The 23127-nt window shown below is 41.6% G+C and overlaps 1 protein-coding gene across 1 annotated transcript in view; it reads left to right on the forward strand.

The window, feature by feature from the left end:
- Positions 1-23127, forward strand: part of ldlrad3 (low density lipoprotein receptor class A domain containing 3) — a 361175-nt gene that overhangs the window by 142378 nt on the left and 195670 nt on the right. Inside the window, exon 2 of the mRNA XM_034176853.1 lies at positions 2094-2240. Coding sequence (XP_034032744.1) covers positions 2094-2240 — 147 coding nt within the window. The remainder of the gene's footprint in view (positions 1-2093; positions 2241-23127) is intronic.

Raw genomic sequence — 23127 nt, forward strand, 5'->3', positions numbered from 1 at the left:
TTCCTTCCTGTTTCATCCTGAATAGCAAATCAGGGTGTGTTTTGAAGCATCATAGTAGCTTCTTGATCCATTTTTTGTCAATCTTGAACAAACTTGGTATATGCAGTAGTTACTGCCATCATCTGCACCAGTTTTGAAATTGGGGTGAAATTTTCAAGCTGTTCAAAAATTTAATCCCGATTCGCCAAATCAGCGTCATCACGTGGTCACTTCTGGGTGTATGTAGTCTTAACAGCTTTAGTCATGTGCAGACATCTTTCAACAGGGTACTTCTAGTGAATACAGCTTGAAACCTGTTTGATTGTGCTCCATCGGGGTAAAAATTTGAAGCAGAAGCAGTGTTTGTTACAGTTCTGGCCGAGGACACAGCCAGGCGGAGCTTTACTTTTGTTTTTGAGTGGATTGCCAGGTCTGCACTTTATAAACCAGCCTGATAGGAGGCAAGCCAGAGTAAGCCATTTCATCCTGTTTTTGCACTTTTTCTGGATTGTGGGCGTAATACAATATATCATAATAGAATGGTTCCCTGTAGAATAGGGGTGTAACTTTTCTGTAATTCTGCATATCAAATCAGTGTCAACTCACACGATTTTCATTGAATCATTCTAAAAAGTTCCCGTGACCCCACAGGCTGGTTAACAAAAATCTCTGTGTTCTGATTTTCTCAAAAACTATTCAAAGAATTTTTCTGGAATTTTGTACAGACATTCCTTGGGTGACTATCTGGTCATGGTGAGTTCCCATTGAACCTCTGTGAGGTTCTCCAGAAAGGTCAACAATTTCAGACAAATACTGTACATACAAATGACTGAATACCAAAATTGGTCAGAATTACTCTTTTATTGGTCAGATGACTTCAAATCTCTTGACTCTATTTTTTCCAGCTGTTGAAGCTAATGTGCTTGCTCATGAGGGACTGTAGGTAAGATTTAAACTTTGCTCGTTTGCAGCAGCTTAGGGCGACCTATGTTGTGCTTTGGTAAAAAGTAAGTCCCTTCGGCTGCTCCCTTGTTTGCACTCTGGGTCGCCACAGCAAATCCAAGGTGGATCTGCATGTTGAATTGGCACAAGCTTTATGCCAGATGCCCTTCCTGACGCAACTCCACATTACATGGAGAAATGTGGCAGGGGTAGGATTTGAACCCGGAACCTTCTGAACTGAAACCAAGCGCATTAACCACTTGGCCACCACCCTTAGTACTGTATAAATAAATCTGGGTGAATTGGAACAAACGATGGCACTTACATAACATCTGCCACATCTGCTGGTTGGAAGTAAAGTTCCACATCACACCTTTTACGTTCTCTGTGTCAGTTTCTTGCATTTGTGTCATGTAGAAATTGTGTGGAATGAAGGCGGCTGTCATTTTACTCAATCAGTCACTATGACAGTTAAACGCACTTAAAGGTCCAAACCTTTTGGTAGCAGGTGCAGCTCCTGAATCAGTTTCAGGTTTCACACCAGCTGAACCCATTTTCTGCACAGCCAGTCTTTCCGACACTGCTCGTAACTGCTCTGCAGTTTTATTTACGAGCTAAAACGCTCTTTGCATAGTGTCAAACCTCAGCCTAAAGGCAGCACTTCACATTCCAGCCCATTATGCTGCAATGCATCAACAACAGATGGTCTCAACTAGTTGAAGGTGCATGCCTTGTACCGAATGTGTATATTTTTGCCACACGGGTGTATCTCTGCATGTATTCCGAGGTTCATTTGTGTTCTGTTTGGAGGTGTTTGTACCCTAACCAGCCCTATCGTGCTATTACACAGCTCTAAACTAACATGTACACCACAGTAGCTTTAACACTGAAAAGACCTCTTCTGCATTTGTATTCATGAGGTTATCCTGTTTTTATTTGACCCTACATTGATAGCGGATTTAAATAGAACCTCTACCTTTTAATATTCCCTATCTTCAGAGCTTGGAGATGATAACGATCCGTTTTGACTCTGGTGATTAATATCACTTGAATGCAATGTCCCTGTCCCTGTTTGATTCCTTCATGGAGTGAGACTGTAACAGTTTGTCCTCTTCTCCATCCACCCATCCCACAACCCTTCTTTTCTTTGCCATGTGTTTGTTCATTATCAGAGAGCCAGCTGTTTCCAGGAAATAACTTCACCACAGAGTGCAACATCCCTGGAAATTTTATGTGCGGAGATGGGACATGTGTCCCTGGCGGATGGCAGTGTGACGGAATGCCCGACTGCTTTGACAAGAGTGACGAGAAAGGCTGTCGTAAGTCCAGTTCTTACACTAACATCAAGTATTTGCTGATTAATTCTGTCAAGTCTGCGAGCATGTGCCGGTGCCACACGGTGCTGCATCCTCAACACCATGGAGCCATCCCGCTGCCACGCAGGCAAGCAACCAATCCATCCCAACCTCTTGAAAGTCCACGATCTACCACCTGTGTGGATCATGCTAGCGTTCCCTAAAAATGCAAGTGATACTTCTTGTATCACAAAGTCATTCCAGAGGTACCCAAAGATCCATCCAGTCATCACCTTAGCTCACTCGTTACCAGCCATGTCCTGCACCCACTCAGTAAGACAGGAAGCAGGAGGACCCTAAAAACTTGATACTGTTTGGCTTTTAAGTAATGAAGTCAAATGCAGGTGACTTCTGTTCTTTCAGGTGCTGACACCTCTTCACCTATTTAGTAAGTTCATGCTCTCATAAGAGCCATTTAAGCTTGAATTATCTGCCAAAAGGAATGCCTCAAGCTTCAGTTCCCTCTTCCCCACAGTGCTCACCCCCCCCCTTCTGTGTCCGTTCCATGAACCCACTTTAGCACCAGGGCAAAACCTAATACCATCAAAGCACGAGCCGTTTACTACTGTGTGCAGAAATCATAGCGCATGCATAATACTACAGTAAGTCTACAGTAAATGTTCAGTTTTGAGACTCTGATTAAGTCAACTTTGCTCTTTTTGGCCTCCTGTTCCTCCTCTCGTTGTATGCGCCTCATTCTTTCCTTCAGCTTGCACTCCACACAATTGAAATGATGAAAATTGACTGTGATGCCTTGCCACATTGAATGGGAAACCCCATTTCTCGATATATTAATCTTTCTAACTCACTTTCTCTCACACCGTTTGCACTCTTCTCTGCTCCTTCCCTCTTTATCTCATCTGATGTTTTCTGGCTTTTGGCTTTTAATTTGTTTCACAGAAGCTTGTTTTCAATTAGAAAAGCACAGCCTTCTTGTTACAGAGTTGTGATTTATTTATTTCTTTTTGTTCCAATCAATTTTCTACCTCCACCCTGAAGCTTGTGTGTTCTCTCTGTGCCCAGATCCCCCATGCTCTGTGCCAATACCCCTAGTTGCAACTTCTTCTTTTCCCCGTTTCTCTTCCTCTATTCATTTCTGCATTTTCTCTCTTTTGCTGTTAGGAGTGTTAACAGGGCTACTCATGTCATGCCCGGCAGCAGTGGTTCCTACCCCTGTTCCTCAGAGACCACTGAACTTGCATACATATCTTCTTCTCCTACTCTGGCAAAAGCTGATTAGTTCATTCAGGTATGCTCAGCCAGTCAAGAACCAAAATGAGCTAATTGACAGGCCGAGCGGCTGCCAGGCACCCAAAGCGTCTGGACCCGCAATGCAGACTCCCAGATCAGGTTTACGTGTAAAAGAGGTCGTGGTCTTTATTACAGGCTGAGGTTCTGTACACAGGTGATCAGTCAGCGGAGCGGAGGTACAAACAGGGTCAGGCAAAAACACAGTCATATTCAAGCAAGGTTCAGAAGCACAAGCAAACATGGACATCAGGGATGAGGCGAAAAGCGTAGTCAAAAAACAGCAAATTTCAAAACACACGGCTAGGCGAAACAGGACTGGATACAACAGCTAGGATGTGTACTAACGACGACAAACTGGCAGGGAAGTGGTGGCTGGGAGGTGTTTAAATAAGGCAGGAGTTAACAAGGTGCACGTGAGGAACAATCCAGAAAGGAGGCATGGCTAATGAACAAAGATGATACATGGTGCAAGAAAGTGAGGAGGGACAACACAAGGTGAAGTGAGGTAAGGCACAAAGATGCGTGAACAGGTGCCAAGAGTGAGTGAATGAAAACACAAAGCAGACAGAAACAAAGTGAGAAACAAAGACAATAGCAGGTGCAGGGCTGTGGAGTGGGAACGTACTCGGAGGGGCGTGAGGACAGAATAACATAACTAAGAACTAGCCACAAACATGAGAACTGAAAATGGAACAAATACTTAAGCACAACAAAACTAGCAAAACAAGGTGGTAAACGAGGTATAAGAAGAACAAACCTGACAAAAAGCATAACTGATAACACAAATGAGAAAAGCAAAATAAACAAGTGATAAACAATGATCAATAATAAAAACACAATCTGGCAGAACAAAACTGGAACGGAACTGGACAATGGCTCGAGTGTGAAAAGTAACAAAACAAAGTAACAGAGCAAAACTAGAACAGAAATAACCACATGATGAAAAAAAAATAACTAATACATCAAAGCTGGGGCTGGAGGTGAGCCAAAAGGGGATGCAAAATAAGGACTAAGACCTAGACCCAGGCCGGGCATGACACTAATCAGCTTTTGGCAGGGAGAGATTAAAAAAAAGTGTATGTTAGATGGACTCTGAGAAAAAAGAGGCATATCTCCTCTTGTCAAATGTTGGATTTGTCTGATTGACAAAGACATGTCAAGAACATCTGTATTCAGTTTTCAAACAGGACGTGCTCCAGCTACACTTGTCTTGCTGGTTGATTGGTCAGTTGTGGGCTGACAGAGGCAGGTGGACAACTAATGCTTTTCTTCCAGGCCTGTGCTGAACACAAAAATGAAAATGGATCACAGCAATGAGGAAAATACGTGTCTTAAGACAAATGGATTTATATGATGCATAATACAATTGGAAAGGATCGATCTATGTGTCGCACAGGAGATCTGTTTTTCTGCTTAGCATCTCTGCCTTCTTCACCTCCACCAGTGCTCACTTGTTCAGCTGCAGGGTCATCAGCTGTAGCTGCTGTTCACTGATGTTTCATCCACTATTCAGAACATCTCACATTAATTGTTGGGTGGGCACATCTTGCTGTCACTCCCTGCAACTGCACTTATTGGGGTGTCAGGCCCCTTACAGATCACAGTGATAAGGAAAATGCACACTTTTATACAACACTTGCATATAGTACAATACTGTATAAACACAATACTGCAAAAGGCCAAATGATAGACAAAATTTAAATGTAACTACAAAATCAAACTCAATTCTCAGTCAACAAGACTCCTCCTCCTATTCAGATTGAACCTGGCTCCATCAATAAAAATACGTTTGTGTGGTCTTTCCATGGAATCCAATTCAGACATTCTTTGTAAAAACAGATAAAGTTTGTAAGTGTGACAGAAAGACAGACCTATGCTGTAGAGTGTATATACTCCTGATTTACATACATTTTCAATAAATTGCAGCTTGGCAGTAGTACAGTAGTGTTTAATTTAATTTAATTAGCTTATAATGCGCCAAATCACAGCAAAAGCCGTCTCGGGCGCCTTACATAAAACAAGTCAACATAAAATTGAATAATAATTAAAAATGAATTAAAAAAAATTAAAATACATAAATAAAAACAGAAGTAAAAGAATAAAACAAATAAAAATAAAAACTATCCATAAGAAAGAGAATAAAAATAGGCTTTGCGTCTTGACCTAAAAATGACCACGGACTCAGACTGCCTCACAGTTGCAGGAAGACTGTTCCACAGGGTGGTTGCACAATACGAAAAGGCTCTTTGACCTGCTGACTACTTCTTCACCCTGGGAACACAGAGAAGTCCCGCATCCTGCGACCGCAAAACCTGGGCCGGCACATAGAGTTCCACCAGATCAGCCAAATAAGATGGCGCCAGTCCATGAACAACGTTATAAGTCAATAGCAAAACCTTAAAATCTGCTCTCACAGAGACAGGGAGCCAGTGCAAAGATGCCAAAATGGGTGTGATATGTTCAGACCTTCTGCTACGTGTCAGAAGTCTGGCGGCAGCGTTCTGAACCAGCTGAAGACCCCTAATGCTGGACTGTGGTAAACCTGAAAATAGAACATTACAGTAATCTAGTCTAGAAGAAACAAAAGCAAGAATCAGGGTCTCAACATCAGCCATGGACAGGATGGGGCAGATCCTCGCTATATTTCTCAGATGGAAAAAAGCAGTCCTAGTAACATCCCTGATGTAGAGGTCAAAAGACAACGTGGGATCAAAAATTACCCCAAGGTTCCTCATTTTTTCCGTATGATGTATGACACACGAACCCAGACTGAGCGCCAGCTGGTCAAACTGATGCCGATGTCTCGCTAGACCAAGAACCATCATTTCAGTCTTATCAAAGTTTAAAAGTAGGAAGTTACTAGAGATCCAATGTCTCACTGATAGAAGACAGTCCTCCAGGGATTTTATGGGAGTGAGATTTCCCGCAGTTATTGGCATGTACAACTGAGTATCATCAGCATAACAATGAAAGGCAATCCCAAAACTCCGCATTATATGCCCAAGGGGTGCCACATACAGGGAGAAAAGAAAGGGGCCTAAAACAGATCCCTGTGGAACCCCAAATCTCATGTCAGCAAGGTCAGAGGTAGTGCCATTATACAAGACACATTGAGAACGACTGGACAGATATGACGTCAACCAGGCAAGGGCACTTCCAGTAGTCCCAAAAAAATTCTCCAACCTATTGAGCAAAATATGATGATCCATGGTATCAAACGCAGCACTGAGATCTAACAACACCAAAACTTTAGTTTAGTGTTCAGAATAATAGTAGTGCTATGTGACTAAAAAGATTAATCCAGGTTTTGAGTATATTTGTGATTGTTACATGGGAAACAAGGTACCAGTAGATTCAGTAGATTCTCACAAATCCAACAAGACCAAGCATTCATGATGTGCACACTCTTAAGGCTATGAAATTGGGCTATTAGTAAAAAAAAAAAAGTAGAAAAGGGGGTGTTGTAATGCTGTAATGCTTGCACCACCATGCTTCACTGTCTTCACTGTGAACTGTGGTTTGAATTTAGAGTTTGGGGGTCGTCTCACAAACTGTCTCCCTTGGACCCAAAAAGAACAATTTTACTCTCATCAGTCCACAAAATATTCCTCCATTTCTCTTTAGGCCAGTTGATGTGTTCTTTGGCAAATTGTAACCTCTTCTGCACGTCTTTTATTTAACAGCGGGACTTTGCGGGGGATTCTTACAAATAAATTAGCTTCACACAGGTATCTTCTAACTGTCACAGCACTTACAGGTAACTCCAGACTGTCTTTGATCATCCTGGAGCCGATCAGTGGGTGAGCCTTTGCCATTCTGGTTATTATTCTATCCATTTTGATGGTTGTTTTCTGTTTTCTTCCACACGTCTCTGGTTTTTTTGTCCATTTTAAAGCATTGGAGAGCATTGTAGATGAACAGCCTATAATTTTTTAAGTTTTCCCCTCTCCAATCAACTTTTTAATCAAACTACGCTGTTCTTCTGAACAATGTCTTGAACGTCCCATTTTCCTCAGGCTTTCAAAGAGAAAAGCATGTTCAACAGGTGCTGACTTCATCCTTAAATAGGGGACACCTGATTCACACCTGTTTGTTCCACAAAATTGACGAACTGACTGACTGAATGACACGCTACTATTATTGTGAACACCCCCTTTTCTACTTTTTTTTACTAATAGCCCAATTTCATAGCCTTAAGAGTGATATCATGAATGCTTGGTCTTGTTGGATTTGTGAGAATCTACTGAATCTATTGGTACCTTGTTTCCCATGTAAAGGTGCGTTTACACATAACCAAGACGCGTTACGAATGTCATTTTTTCTGTCATTTGTGACACATTCCTGACATTCTTAATGTGACTTAATGCATCTGAATAGGTTTCTTAATAGTGCGTGTTGGTGCGTGATATTCTTGATATTCGTGGAGCATGTTTTTGCCTGTTAAAAAATCTTCAATGAATGTCACACACCACCCTCATTTTGTCTCACGTCGTGGAGGTCGCAACTGAGCGTATTGATCCGTCTTGATGAGTAGTGATCCTTAATAGCAAGTGACAATTGTCGTAATGGTTCCTGTGATGGTTCTTGGAGCCCAAACTGTCACACGTTATTACGAAGTGACACGGAAACTGTCAAGTTTTGACACGACTTGTAATGCGGCGTCACATTTCACTGCGCGCCACGACGAATCAGTTTTCTGTCACGTGCGCACAATTAAACTCGGCTCCAAGTGTTGTTCCACAGTTCCTGCTGAAGCTCCTCAGGACGCTCCTGCAGGTGTTCCACCTGCTGTTTGTAACCGATGAGTGGGAGAACGAGTCTGAGCCAGAAGAACCAGAGGAGCGAGAGGAGACTCACTTGCAGCCCGACATCTCTGCACCTCCTCCAGTCCGGCGGAGGAAGAAGCACGCGCACAGTTAAACCCTGCTGCACTGCATTCAGTTTGATTGCTGACAACAAGTCGGCTAAAAGTCTAATTTCAGTGCTCTTCAGTGCGCTGCTGCAGGTGTTCCACCTGCTGCATGTGCCTGATGTTTTGGAAAATGCGCAAGACGAGAGCCGCATGAAGCCACACATCTGGCTCTGTCCATCTCCTCCTCCTCCTCTCTGCGCCACTCCATGGCGCAGAGCCCAGCTATGCATGCAGTCACAAAGTTCTTCTGAAAAACTGGAGCAATCTGAATTCGGTTGGATGAATATGGGTGTGTGTGTGGAGACAATTCACCTCGTTCACAACGTAACAGGACTTAACGATGCGCTGTTACGCGCAATAGCGCGCAACAACGCGGAACACTATTCTTGACCGTGCGTAATGGTTCCTGATAATTTTCCAGCAACACGTGCTATTAATTGTAACGTGTGGTAACAGGTTGCAGCAGTTCCCAAGGAGACCTGACGCCTCTGCCCCGAATAATCACGTTCGTGATCAGCGGCCAAGAATGTGTACTTCGTGGCATTTGTGACTTGTCGTCGTTATGTGTAAACATAGCATAACAATAAGAAATATACTCAAAACCTGGATTAATCTTTTTAGTCACATAGCACTACTATTATTCTGAACACTACTGTATGTAGTGTACTGTAGTATTGTACTATTGTGTAAACAATCAGTTCCGAATGTGTCATTTTGAGTGTACACTTAATGGCACATACTGAAATCACTGATCTTTGACCCTTTCTGAGTTGTGCTCAAAGGGTATCCTGTACACTTGCTTCATGCACACCCTGTTGCGTTGGAGAACACGAACAATGGTGGAAAGGCTGACACTACTGATTCCTTCAAAGTTTGTATTGTCTTGGAGAACTTGCTGTTGTATTTCATACATTCTGATGGCATTATTCTGGATGACCAAGTCAACAATGAGAGCCTCTTGTTGCTGGTTGAACATAGGAGTCTTTCCACCCTCATGTGGAAGTCTTGCAGTTCTACAAAAGACAACATGCCTTAACAGAAACATAAATGCAGTAGTGTATGAACAGTAGTGGACCCCCCCCACACACACACACAGTCCTTTATATTGGGAAAGTTATGTACTGAAGTGTCTGATACAATGGCCAAAACAAAGAAAGAAAAACAAAAAGCAAATTGAAATGACCTTTCTCTACTCTGAATCTCCTGATTATAGCGGCCACAGAGAACCTGGTCAGATTCGGTTGTACCCTCTCTCCTGCTTCCCTCATTGTTAGTGCAGCAGATAAATTCATTTTTTCAGTGAAATACTTCACTTATACAAAGAAACATGAAATTTTCTACACATCTTCTTCATAGGTTAAGTCATCATTTTCACTGGATGGCCACTCAAAATTTCAAGATGTCTGCCATTTTTTCAAGATGGTCGCCATGAAGTTTTGATCACGTCAGTTATGCCCTCCTGGCCATGTATTTGAGTTTCTTTGTTGGTTTTATAGAGCCATGGCAGCACGTCTGTCATGATCAAAGCCAATGATACAGATGTGCTGGTCATTGGCTTGAGTGTCTTCTCACCTCTACATAGTATGGGTGTGCAGCAGTTGTGGTTGGCATTCGGCCAAGGTTTGAGCCTTCGCTGGATTCCCATCCACGACCTGTCAGACTATGTAGGCCAAGAGAGGGCCACAGGAATGCCCATTCTTCCATGCTTCACGGCTGTGATGTGGCTCAGCCTTTAGAAGGGAAGAAGACAGCTTGGCAAACTTGCGATATGTTCCCAGAGGCTACCCCAGTATTTTCTAAACTGAGCAAGTACCCTCCGTCCATTGAGGATGCAGACATGGAGATTCTGGAGAAGTTTATGGTTCTCATGTATGACAGATCCAGCACTGTTGACAGTGTAGATGAAGCCAGACTTGACTCGACCTCTGCCAGGAAGCAGAGGTCATATGAAGCCATCCCTCCTACCAGTGCAGCTCTGCTTCAACACACCAAACGTGCAGCATACCAGGCAGGATGCATATGGGCTCAGGCAATACTACGTCAGCCAGAAGCAGAGAGTCCATCTGATTGGGGCTGGGAGAAAGCAGGTGATGAGTGGAAGGTCTACTGGACAACCAACTCATCAATTGCAAAGAGTTGTGAACAACTCACCAAATGTGGCTGCAACTCTGGCTGCCGTGGCAGGTGCAAATGCTACAGGCTCGGACTAGCTTGTACAGCTTTGTGCAGTTGCAAATGTGACCTGTAAGCTGTCTCCTGTATGAGCTTATGATTTTTGTATGGATTTGCTGAGTTAGTCGCCTAATGTCTTTTGGAAAAGGACACATCTTCTTCCTATCTGGCCTGAAGTTTTTTTTCAGCTGCAAACCCACAAACCACATAAATGAGCTCATACTTTTTTTTATTGATCTTCATTTGCTTATACTTACAGAATACAATTAAAATAGCACAAAGTGAAATGGTAAATATATTTTTCTTCCAAAAGGTGCACTAAATCAAATCATTGTCCGGCAAGACTGCCACTCATACAGTGCATATTTACCAGCTTGTAACTGCAAAATTGAGCCAGTGTCACAATGATGCATATCTGGATCAGTTCTATTTTCCCTAGATATCTATAATTCATCTTTTCATTCATGAATTCTGAAAATATTTCATGACAGGCAGAGACTGCATCTATAAGTATCTCACAACCCTTGCATTCAAAATAATTTAGGATACGTCAACGCCGTAACGGAACTAAAACTCCAGCCTTATAATTTGGAGTTTTCAATGCATTGTTGTGATTTGCTTCTATCTTCTTTATTACCACCTTACGTTTGTGCATCATATATAGCAGTACAAATCCTAGAACCAAGTTCTCTTACCAGACAAACAAAAAAGAAAGTTTTCTATCCCGAAAGGGATTTTAGAGATTTTTCTCATAGCAAAAGGGTCCCTCGATGGTCATTTTGTTAAATATAATTCATCATAATGAAAAATATATTACATCTGACTTATTAAATTAACTGTTCTGCAAAGTGGAACAGGAATGGAACACTTGAATGTGTATTTTTTTTTTATATATATATATGTATACCCAAAAAATGACAGAAATCGGTACAACTGGTGGCCATCTTGAAAAAATGGTGGCCATATTGAAATTTTGCATGGCTATCCAAACTTTTCAAAAGAGTTGGTCCTAGTGAGCAAGTGTGCCAAATTTTATGTTTCTTTGTATAACTGAAGTATTTTTCTCCTTAGCTGCACTATGTCATGTTATGCACAAGTATGATCAATTACAGTTGCTTATATTTCATTTGAAATTACTGTTCTTGGTCTTGGTCTCACTCTTGCTCTTACTTGTCCTCTTCCTCCTCGCTCACCACCTCTCACACGTACTTGTCCTCGTCCTCCTCTGCCTCTCTCATTGTTGCCTTCCATCTTTGTATCAACTTTCAATGCACTTGTGTCCTCTGAACTGGCTTATATTGGCTTCATCACATCATTAACAACAAGTGTGTACAATGAGTGGTTGTGTGTAAGTGATGACATCAGTGCTGTAATTGTGTTTAATTTCTGCATCATAAGTGCATCACAGTGGAAAGTGTGTGTAGTGAATGAGAATGTGTAGAGTTTTTCAAAAAAAAAAAAAAAAAAAAAAAAAGACGCCATTAAATCTGCAAATTGTGTCTAGCTGAAAACGGCTTAAAGTTTTGTCAGAAGAGTTGCTTGATTCATGAAATGAGTTCAGGTTATTGTGAATTTGGTTCAGGGAATGGAGTTTAATGTTTAAACAATTCAGAAAAACTAACTGTCATCACCTGTCAGACATAGAAAAATATTTTTAGATGCATCTGGATTCACTTCAGCACAATGGCAAACATTAATTGTAGCTGTGCTGTCTAATCATGAAATTCATAGGTCATTTGTCACGTTTTCAGTGTGAAAGTAGTCAGGTGAGATTGTCTGTTGCTGACTCTACATCCAATGGATAAAAACAACTTATAAAGTATCCCACTCAGCTTGCCTCCCTGGCTGTCATAGGAGTATTTGTTTTTACTGTCGACATCTACATTATCTGCTCTGGCATAAGTGGGCCTTATTATTCTCAAATAGATGGCGACTTGTCATGGAGTATCTCCGGCGACTGCTTCACAAAATCCCCAGACAAGCCTCTTGCTCCATTAGGGGCTCTGCAGAGCCAGTCTGAGGCACAAGGAAGACGAGAGACAGAAATGGATCGAGGTAGAGTTGAGGACTCATTAAAGTGGTGAGAGCAGGAGCACTGTGTGGACGTCCGTTATCTAAAGACAACACAATGCTTGCAGGGGTTGTTGTTGTTGTTTTTTTTTTTCTCTAAAGACTGCTGCATTTGATTTTCTTACTGGTTGTAAATAAAGATGGACGTCTTGCACGTATATACACAAAAATTAAGTCAGCTCAAGTTACTTTAAGCACTAAGATCTTGCTACATTGACAAACCTGAAGCCAAATGGAGTCCACCTATTCAAGTCACAATTTTCAGTACATTCTGACATTACCAGTCACCACATTTGCATGGGAGGTGAACTGTCGACTGTCTGCCAAAATAGCAGATTTATCGTAAGTAGCCGTGCTTATAATGCCACTCGAGCATGAGTGCAGAGAGACCTAATACCATTGAGGAAAAACATTCAACAACAAAAATCGGTCCAATGTCATTCAACATTAGGGATGGTATTGATAAGATTTTATCTATCGATGCCATTATCGATTCCGCTTATTGAGCCGATTCCTTATCGATTCCCTTATTGGTACCTCTTGTGTATTTTCTGTGCACTAAAAGTAGACCTTACAGGTTTTCTATGTCAACAACCTTTTATTGAGTCTTAAAGTAAATAAATCTGAAATTGGTCACTGGATCCTTGATCTTGAACATAAATAAACTCTACATGGTGGACATAAATAGAAATAAACAAAATCTATAGTTTTTGTCAAAAGCATTTCCTTTCAGACGTTTTGGCATGAATTTCACTCCATACCCCTGAGCTGGCTGCTGCATGTCAGCGCAGGACGTCTCAATTTGTGAGGAAAAAACATTTTGATCGAAACCTTTTGCAGTTTGTATTGCAATGTTTGGAAAGAGGAGTCATTTGATTTAAACGCCGATTTGCGCCGAAGTTATTAATTCCAACCGAACCAGACTCTTTCTAACTTGACTCAGCAGTGAGCCACGCAGCTTTTGGTGCTGTGCAAACGGAATGGAGGACTATTGTCGTTTCTTTCTCGCAACAAGACAGGAGTCCCAGTTAGTGACTTTAATCTGCACAAAAGTGACTCACAATTGACGTATTATAATGGCTTTGAGAGGGGTTAAGAAGCAGATTTGCCACTTCTGAAAGCCGTGAAGAACCAACGAAGCAGTGCTGCAGAAGTGGTTGATTACAGACCTGCTGCATTGTCTGCAATCAACGTAGAGAAATGATAATTTTCCCGGGAAACACCCTCAAAACCAACAACCTCTCTGAAGGACCAATATGGGAATCATTAAGCAAAAAGGCTATTGATGTCGGTGGACCGAAACATTTCTTAACGATTCTCGAAAAGAAAGTGTTATGCCGCGTTCACACCGCACGCCACGCAACGCCACAAATTCGCATCCCTCGCCTGTCGCTCTGCTTGAGCTGTGTTCACACCAGACGCCACGCGACGCCACAAATTCATCATTTGCTGCAGGAGCTGCGTCTGCATGATGGCCGCTTTCAGCGGTACTTCCACCTCTCCAGGACCCAGTTTTGAGGACCTCCTGTCCCGTTCGCGTGTACACATGTGAACAATTAAAAAAAAAACTGGCTGCCGCTGCGATGCTGCTGCTCGCTCTTCCCTCCAACTCTGTCATAATTGTGTTATAAACCAGTCACCATTTGTTTTATTATACATCTGTGTAGTTAATAAATAAAATAATCTTCATGGACGATTCATTCGTGCGCATGTAAAAAAAAATGGCTGCTGCTCGCTCTCCCCTCAAACTCTGTCATAACTGTGAAATAAAGGACAAAAGGGACATAAGTCCTGCTCACAGGCTGGCTGCCAGAGACAGGACATGTCCACATCAAGGATAAACTCCAGACATCTCCACGTCACTACATATCCAATCCCTGATTGGTCATCGTGGCGTGACAAGATGAAAAACTTCAGGTTTTTCAACTTGGGGGGGAGGGCGACGTGACGATATTGCGCCACAAATGCGCCAGTCGCTCAAAATCGCTTCAATTGCGTCCATCACGTCGCATTGCGTGGCTTGAATTTTTGTGGCGCCACAACGCACCCTTCCATAGGGATTACATGGCAACCTGTCGCCGCCGTTGCTCGCGTGTCATCCGGTGTGAACGCGGCATTAAGTGGCACTAGCTCTTTCAATCTAAACTCATTTTGGAGTTGATTCCAAGAGTGGAATGTTGGAATGTTGTCTGTCCTGGGTGGGGGGGGGGAAGATTTCCAGGGTGGGGTGTAAGATATCCTAGGATATCCCTCCCCTCCCCCGGGGGGGGAGCTATCCAGGGGGGGAAGTTATACTGTTACACCGGTTCCCGATACAAAACCCTATTCAACATGCAACCAAGTCTTGATCCATCTCATCTTCACAATGTCACAAATGCTCCTCCTACTTCTTGTTGAAGTCATGAACTGCAGGTGCATGTCCCCGTGCTGCAGAAACACTGCAGCCACGTAGCTGGTGTGAATTTTAATGTCCCCAACCTCCAGAATGGTATCAAAGCTGTCCAAACATGCAAAAAAAAAGTTTGGCTGTGGGGAGTGACAAGGTCTGAGCCTTTACATAAAGCATTATTTGCTACTCTTACATAAATAATACAGTATCTCATGTGAGTTGGCTGGGTAAGTAAAAGGTCTGTCAATGAAATACAATTTTTTTTTATATTGATATATCAGCATATTAAACATATGACACTATAGCCAGTCATTTTCTATACCTGCTTTTACTCCATTCGAGGGTCACGGGGGACTAGAGCCTATCGAAACCACAGACAGACAAACCCGTTCACACCCACACACACACCTATGAACAATTTAAAGTTTCCAACTCGCCTAACCTTGTGCCTTTTCAATGTGGGAGGATGCCGGGCACCAGGAGGGAACCAATGCAAATGTGGAGAACATGCAAACTCCACTTAGAAAGACCCCAGGTGGGAAGTGATCCCACAACCTTCTTGCTGTGAGCCAACAGTGCTAACCACTAAGCCACCATGCTGCCTGTTATTATTGTTACTATTATTAATACTGCCCACTGTTAAGCATAAACACTTGCAATTGCTATCATAGATGGCGGTACGGCGCCTTTCTGTACATTGCTGCTCAGTACAAAAAAGATTAAATGCGATCAAAAAGCAGGATTTATCTTAACATTTTGTCGATTCCTCGGTGAAGAGGTTTAGCTGGCTGTTTTTGTTGTGTGTGGTGGTGGTGGGGGGTTGTTTATATATATATATATATATATATATATATATACAAGGTCTATTAGAAAAGTATCCGACCTTATTATTTTTTTCAAAAACCATATGGATTTGAATCATGTGTGATTACATCAGACATGCTTGAACCCTCGTGGGCATGCAAGAGTTTTTTCACGCCTGTCGGTTACGTCATTCGCCTGTGGGCAGTCTTTGAGTGAGGAGTCGCCCACCCTCTCGTCGATTTTTTCATTGTTTAGGAATGGCTCAGAGACTGCTGCTTTGTTTATCAAAATTTTTTCAAAACTGTAAGGCACAACTGAGTGGACACCATTCAATAAATTCAGCTGGTTTTTGGTAAAAATTTTAACGGCTGATGAGAGATTTTGGTCTGGTAGTGTCGCCGTAAGGACGGCCCACGGTGCCTGATGGCGATCTGCGCTTCGAGGCGGCAGCGTCTCGCCGTTTCAAGTTGAAAACTTCCACATTTCAGGCTCTGTTGACCCAGTAAGTCGTCAGAGAACAGAGAACTTTCAGAAGAAGTCGGCATGAGGAGTTTATTCGGACATTCCATTGTTAACAGACATTTTGTAATGAAAGAACGTGCGGGCAGAGTCGCATGTCGGGCCGGACCCGACCACGGGGGGTCGCGACAGAAAAAAACACCTCCGTTGGAAACCTTAACGGGCAAGTTGGAACATGCCCAAGCTGTTAAACAATTTCTCAGTTACTCACTTGTTGAAAGCCATCAAAAGCCGCCTGAATTTTACAAATGGTTTTCCACACGGAGGTGTTTTTCCTGTCGCGGCGCACACAGAGAATTTGCGTGCACGTCTTTCATTAAAAAATGTCCTTAAACAGTGGAATGTTCGCATAAAGTCCTCACGCCGGCCTCTTCTGAATCTTCTCTGTTCTCTCACGACGTCCTGGGTGAATTAAGCCTTAAATTAGGATGTTTTCAGGTCAAAACAGGCCGACGACGGCGCCTGGAAGCGCTGCGCGACGTCCCGCTCCGTGGGAAGTCCTTACACCGACAGAAACACCCCATAATCTCTCATCAGCCGTTAAACTTTTCACCGTAAACCAGCTTAATTTCTCGAATAGTGTCCACTCGGATATTCCTCACAGGTCCAGAAAAAATTTTGATAAAGCAACGCGCGCCGTCTCGAGCAGCGTGTGAAACAAAGGAATTCAGCCGAGAGGGCTGGACCACATCTCACTCAAGGCCTGCCCACAGGGAAATCACATCACCGACGCGTGAAAAAACTCACGCATGCGCACGAGGGTTCAAGCATGATTGGTGTAATCGCATGTCATTCAAATCCATATAGTTAAAAAAAAAAAAAGTGTCGGTTTCTTATCTAATAGACCTCGTGTGTATATATATATATATATATATATATATATATATATATATATATATAAAATTGGAGAGAAATATACAGTCGGCTGTTATTTGTAGCTAAAGCTGGAGCTGTTTGGGGCTCCTTTGAACACTTGAGGACTTTGTTTGCTGCATGAAATACAACAGTAAACTGAAATCTAGGATGAAATGGATATTGTGACCCACTGTGATGAGAGCTATAAATGGTATATGTTAAACTGTATTATTAATAGATAATCTGCTTTGTCCGCAGTGCTGTGGCTTCTTCCATATTTGAAATCTTGCTGTCAGCTCAACGCTCTCTGTCTTTCTGTGACAAAGAAATGATGCAGGGCATCTGATGATGTCTGCTCACCATCCTTTGTGATCACAGCCATTACCATGGAGGCAGACTAGCGCTGAACACCACAGGATATTAAATTTCCTCCCATCTTTAATGCAAGCTGATGGCCTCTGTCAGGACATTTTTAGCAGCATGTGTTCTGGTTGTGCATCAGTGTGGACGTTTGCAGCTTGAAATGTATTTGGCAGTTTTTACATCACTTTTTTTTATAAATGGCTTGGATTTACACAAAATTATTATAGCTGTTACTCTTGAGAAAATATACTGTGTGGACAGCATCTACATTTTTGCACAGTAACATTTTTTTGTTTTTATGGTCATACAAAAGCAATTATTTACTTTTTGCCTGTATATTGAACCTGGAATTTGGTACTTTGTTCTGCATAATTTTTCGGTACTTTACTTGATCTGCAATAACAAATCCAAAATTTGTCTTGTGTGATACACTAATGGCAGCATGGTGTGAGTAGAATTTTGAGGGGAAAAAAATGTAATTTATTCCATTTTAGAATAAGGCTGTAACTTGTGGAAAAAGTCAAACACTGAATACTTTCCGGATGCACTGTATGTTTTAGTTGATTTGGAGTTGTTCTGTATATCTGATTAATATTAATAAAGTATCATTTGCTAGAGAAGCCAGAATAAAAATGAGTTTTAATATTATAGTATTGTGCAAAAATTTAATTGACCAGTAGAGGTGAGGATGATGATGAGCTTTGTCACCAAATGGAAAATTTAAAAGAAAAAGACGTTATTATAACACTTGAAATAATGACAAATAAAGCCTCATCACGGTGTCAACACCAAACAACAAGTGAACGAGACCTAATTTAATATTGTTGCATGTAATACAGTTCTGTGACTTTTTTCCTTTGGCCAGCTCTCGTGTTTGCATTATGAGCTTGTGTATGTCATTCATGACAATTTTTTTCTTATCTATTAGATCATCGTGCACTGGTAGCATATGCATGGATAATGGTTTGGTCCTGCATGCCTGTCTGTCCACGTGTGAACAAATAACAGTTTTCATCTCATTTTAACTCATCTTGCTGTAATGTGTGAGGGTCTGGCAAGGACAAATATTTATTTATTGTTTGAGAAAAAAATGTTGAAGTTGAAGGTCCATAGGTTAAAGTAAAACTTCTTGGTGAATATTTATGTATAGAGGACATTTCTGAGACTGTAATAAACACTGTTAAACACTAATATGAAGTCATTTATCACACTGATGTTCATCACAGGACCTTTGACCTTCACAATAGCCATTCTAATTAAGGCTACAGTCGAAACTGGGGACATTCAGTCATCAAAGTCAAGGTCATAACTGATTAACTCAGTTTGGAGTCAGTATGGATTCACCTTGGCAGAAGTGGTGTCACTGGGTGAAGAGGTTTCCACAGGCCTTGTCTGTATTTGCTTCCTTCTGTCCTTTAGTTATTCATTTATTTATTGCAGATGCATTGTTACGCCTTATTGTTACGTCTGACGGGACAGCAATTGTTTCTGCGGTGGTCAGAGAATGTTTATTCACAGAGAAGAGAAAGGCTTCTCCCTTCCTCCAATGCCTCACTGCACCTCTGTTTGTTTGTTCTTGTTCCCTCTAGCACAAGGGTCAACTTGAGTCATGTAAATACTTTTGCTAGCTCTTAAATAACAGTCTGGTATGGTCCGAGAAGAACAGAGGTAATATCTCCAGCCCGAGACTTATTGCATTAAAGATGTATATTATTGCATTACTGTCCTGCTGCTATAAGCCAGGACCCTGCTACATATGGTTTTTATCAAGTCCAATTTTTTATGGAGTGCAGCTTCTGCTTTGTTCCAACTGAATCTCAGTGAAAGCTTATTTTATTTGTTGGTAGCTTCTCTGTGGTTCTGCTTGTGTAATGTCACATCTTTGGAGTTGTGCAAGCAGTGACTCATATCCAGACTGCTGGCTAATTTCTCACACAGTTACGTATGTCCAAGGTGCCACTCTGCTCCCTGCTGTCCATAACGGCCACCTGTGCGAGTTTGAGATGAAATTAATGCTGACAGAAGAGTGAAGGAGGCTATCTGACGGAGCTTCCTGGGCCTCAGAGCAGGGATTAGCCTCTTTGCCCTTGTGCTGGCAGGACTAGAGCAAGTGAGAGAGGGGAGATACACAGAAAGGTCAAAAAGAGTGGGCAGGCATGAAGAAGTGGAGAACCAAAGAAGGGTGCAGAAATGCTAGAGAAAAAAGATAGATGCACACTGAGACCACATGAATATTTGGAGTGAGGATTGTGCAGGTTCAAGGTGCTGTTTGGACAGGAGAGGGACAGATACACACATGCATCTCTTAGTATATAAATAATAACAATAAAGTCTAATATGTATTACTGTATGGATGATTGTATGACTAGACCCTCAAAAAAGTTGTTGCTCCAGTTTTTCTGTTGAATGGAATTTTAGTTTTATTTAATATGCAGCCTGATGACAAGCTCCCCTGATTTCATAGTTAAAGTAAAGGGCGAGTCCTACACTCTTTTTACTGAGCTTCAGGGATGCATTGTTTAGGGTTGCACATGTGCAGGGCCATGGCATGACAAAGTAGGGTGGCTAGTTCCATTCGTTACCACTTTATACCTTCCCCAACTATTAATCAAGTACCCCTTTTTCTGTTGGTGGGTCTCAGGGGAGCATCGGGTGCCAGTCCCAGTTGGGACCTGAACCAGCAACCTTCTGCACAGAAGGCCAGTGCTCTAACCACTGATCCATTGCACCCGTGATGTTGCTGTTACTATGGCAATATACTGGTCATCATTTTAAATACCCATACCCAAGCCATCTGTTATGAAAACCAGTGCCCAGTCTGCAAAAAACAAGTGTTAAACAACCAAATCAAAGTTAGCCTGTTAGCCTTAGCTTGCTTTTTAACTACAAGATGAGGGTATGTTTGGGCTTCATGCACCTGCCCAGGTCACGCCGGTCTTGCCCACACTTCACCTCTTTACCTATTCACCAGGATTTAGGTAGAGTTAGGCACTGCCAAAATGGGGACATCTAATGCCGCCCTCATTGGAGCTTCAACCCCACATATCAGAGAACCAATGGGTGATGTCACGTACATGCAGTCTATGGACAAAAGGACTAAAAACATATCTCAGGATAACCTTAAAGAACATTCAACAATTCCTAATTGCATGTTTCTCTCTTGCCTGGTGCACATTTTAGTCCATCTTACTTCAGTTGCAAGGAAAAATACATTTCCCTTCAACTATCATCAGAAGTACTGTTTCTGATGATAGTTGAAGGGATTTGCTGTATTCCGAATCATCTGATTAGCAACTGGATTACTTGTTGGCAGTTAGATGAGATTGATCTAACTGCCATTTGGTTGTATTGGAGTTTCTTTAACGGGCAAACGAATGTGATAAATTGTCCAAATAAAAAATAATGGTGCACAGTTACCACTGTTGCTGCTATTGATTTTATGTGATGTCCCCACCAAATGACAAAAAGGAATGTGTAAACTGTTAAACCTCTGCACGTTGACCCTTAAAAGAAACAGTTTGGCAAATAGCCACTAATGCAAAATGATATCCCCCAGTCGAGATTATGTTCCTGGGAAGACTTTGACTTCACATGAACCGTAAGCTATAGCACTGATAGCAAGACAATTTGTATGCAGTTATTGACATCTGTATTTTTTTCTTCGCATATGCTGTCCATGTATTCATAGACTGCAATTTGAGTTGCTTATAAGTTATTGAACTGAATGGAAACATTAAGCCTGCAATGTCATTGCTCCAATGTGAATTATTTCTGTGTGATGCACTAATGTTAGTCACACTGATATACAATGAAATATGTGAACTGTTAAAAGAAAGTCAGAAATGACAAACTGTTATTGAACACAACTTTATTTAGACTGACTTCTGCATACCTGCTTCAGTTTTTCAACGCAAATTTGCAGTAATATCTGAACATCTTTTATTTAAACAAAGGTGTAATTTGACCGTGAATAAAACAGTACTGTGATATGCACATCTTATGAAGTACTTCAATTACGGCTTGTTTAATTTTAATTTAGAATGTGGTTTAAAAAAACTTCCAGTAGATTGTGAACAAGTGGTTGACAATCACTCATATGAAGTGTAAAGTCTCCAACTGAATAATTCAGTTCAGTTTATTTATACAACACAAATAAAAAACACTATACCCAGAGTGTAGTGCTTTGAATTGATTTGTTGTCCGATTTATGATGTAAGTTGAGTCAGCATGATTCCACAGTGATGAAGAGACAACATGACTAACTACATATTAAAATTTCAAAGTTGAGTATTTAATATAAGTACATAATAATTATACAAACAATAATATTGGACTTTGTCATAAATAACAACAAAAAGGAACCTAGATTCAAAATATGCAACAAAATTTAAGTGTTAAATTATGGTGTAATGGACTATAGTTGATTCATGCTATGTGTGCCCCCCCTCCAATGAACTGATTAATTATCAGTGTTTTTAATTTCATTATTGCAGAAATCTCGATGCAGCGCTGCAGTGAAATCACAACAGATGTGTGTTCACACCAGTGAGGGGGAAAAAGCACTTGAGCGTTCATGTGCACCGAGTGTGTTAAAAGCAGAGATTCTGCAGTCTGGCACTCAACTCAGCTCAAGGCAGCCTGATGCCAGCTCAGCCAGGTACAGAACATAACATGCAGCTGTATTCTGAATCACCAGAAGACCTCTTGTACTATGACATAGACCAGAAATTAAAACATCGCTGTAATATAGAATATACAAATGCATGAAGCATTTCCTCTGCATCAAACATGGACAGGATAGGTTGAATCATCGCTGTCTTACACAACTGAAAAAGGCCATTCTTCATCACCTCAGCTTGCAAATCAAATAAGGTGGGATCAAAAATCACAACAATCTTGTGTGTGATACTGACTTTGGTGAATCACACAGTCGCCCAGAGGTAATGTTAAAGGATTGTCAAAATGTCTAGCAGGGTCAGTAACCTTGATCTCAGTCTTTCCTGGACTGGGGAGGAATTAGATGACATCCAGTTTTTCAGTGCAGCCAAACAAGCCTCTAACTGTGCAGTATGAGAGAAATTACCCACAAAAACAGGCATCGCAGTAAACAGCAAAGCTGACACGGAGTCTGCTTCCACAGCCAAAAACAGATCGTTAACCACCTTAGTGAGTACAGTTTGTGCAAAATGATGTGCCCTAAATGCTGACTGGAGCGCTTCAAAAAGATGAGAAATATGTAACATATTGCTTAGAGACTGGATATAAAAACAAAAACAAACCCCCATGAACTACAAACTGGTCTATTTGTCAGTAGCCATGAGTCCAAACTAACCATTTTTTTTAAAAGAGGTGTTACCACAGCAGCTTTAAAGGAGGAACTGTGCCAAAATTAATAAGTTTCAACAAAGAAGGTCAAATGTTGACCACAAATCTTTAAGAAGCCTAGTTGACAAAGTATCAAGGAAAAAAATAGTACAGTTAGCACACAGCCTGAGACATCTGGAGGGAGCTGGTGT

Source organism: Thalassophryne amazonica, chromosome 8 (assembly GCF_902500255.1).
Source record: "Thalassophryne amazonica chromosome 8, fThaAma1.1, whole genome shotgun sequence".
Lineage (NCBI taxonomy): Eukaryota > Metazoa > Chordata > Actinopteri > Batrachoidiformes > Batrachoididae > Thalassophryne > Thalassophryne amazonica.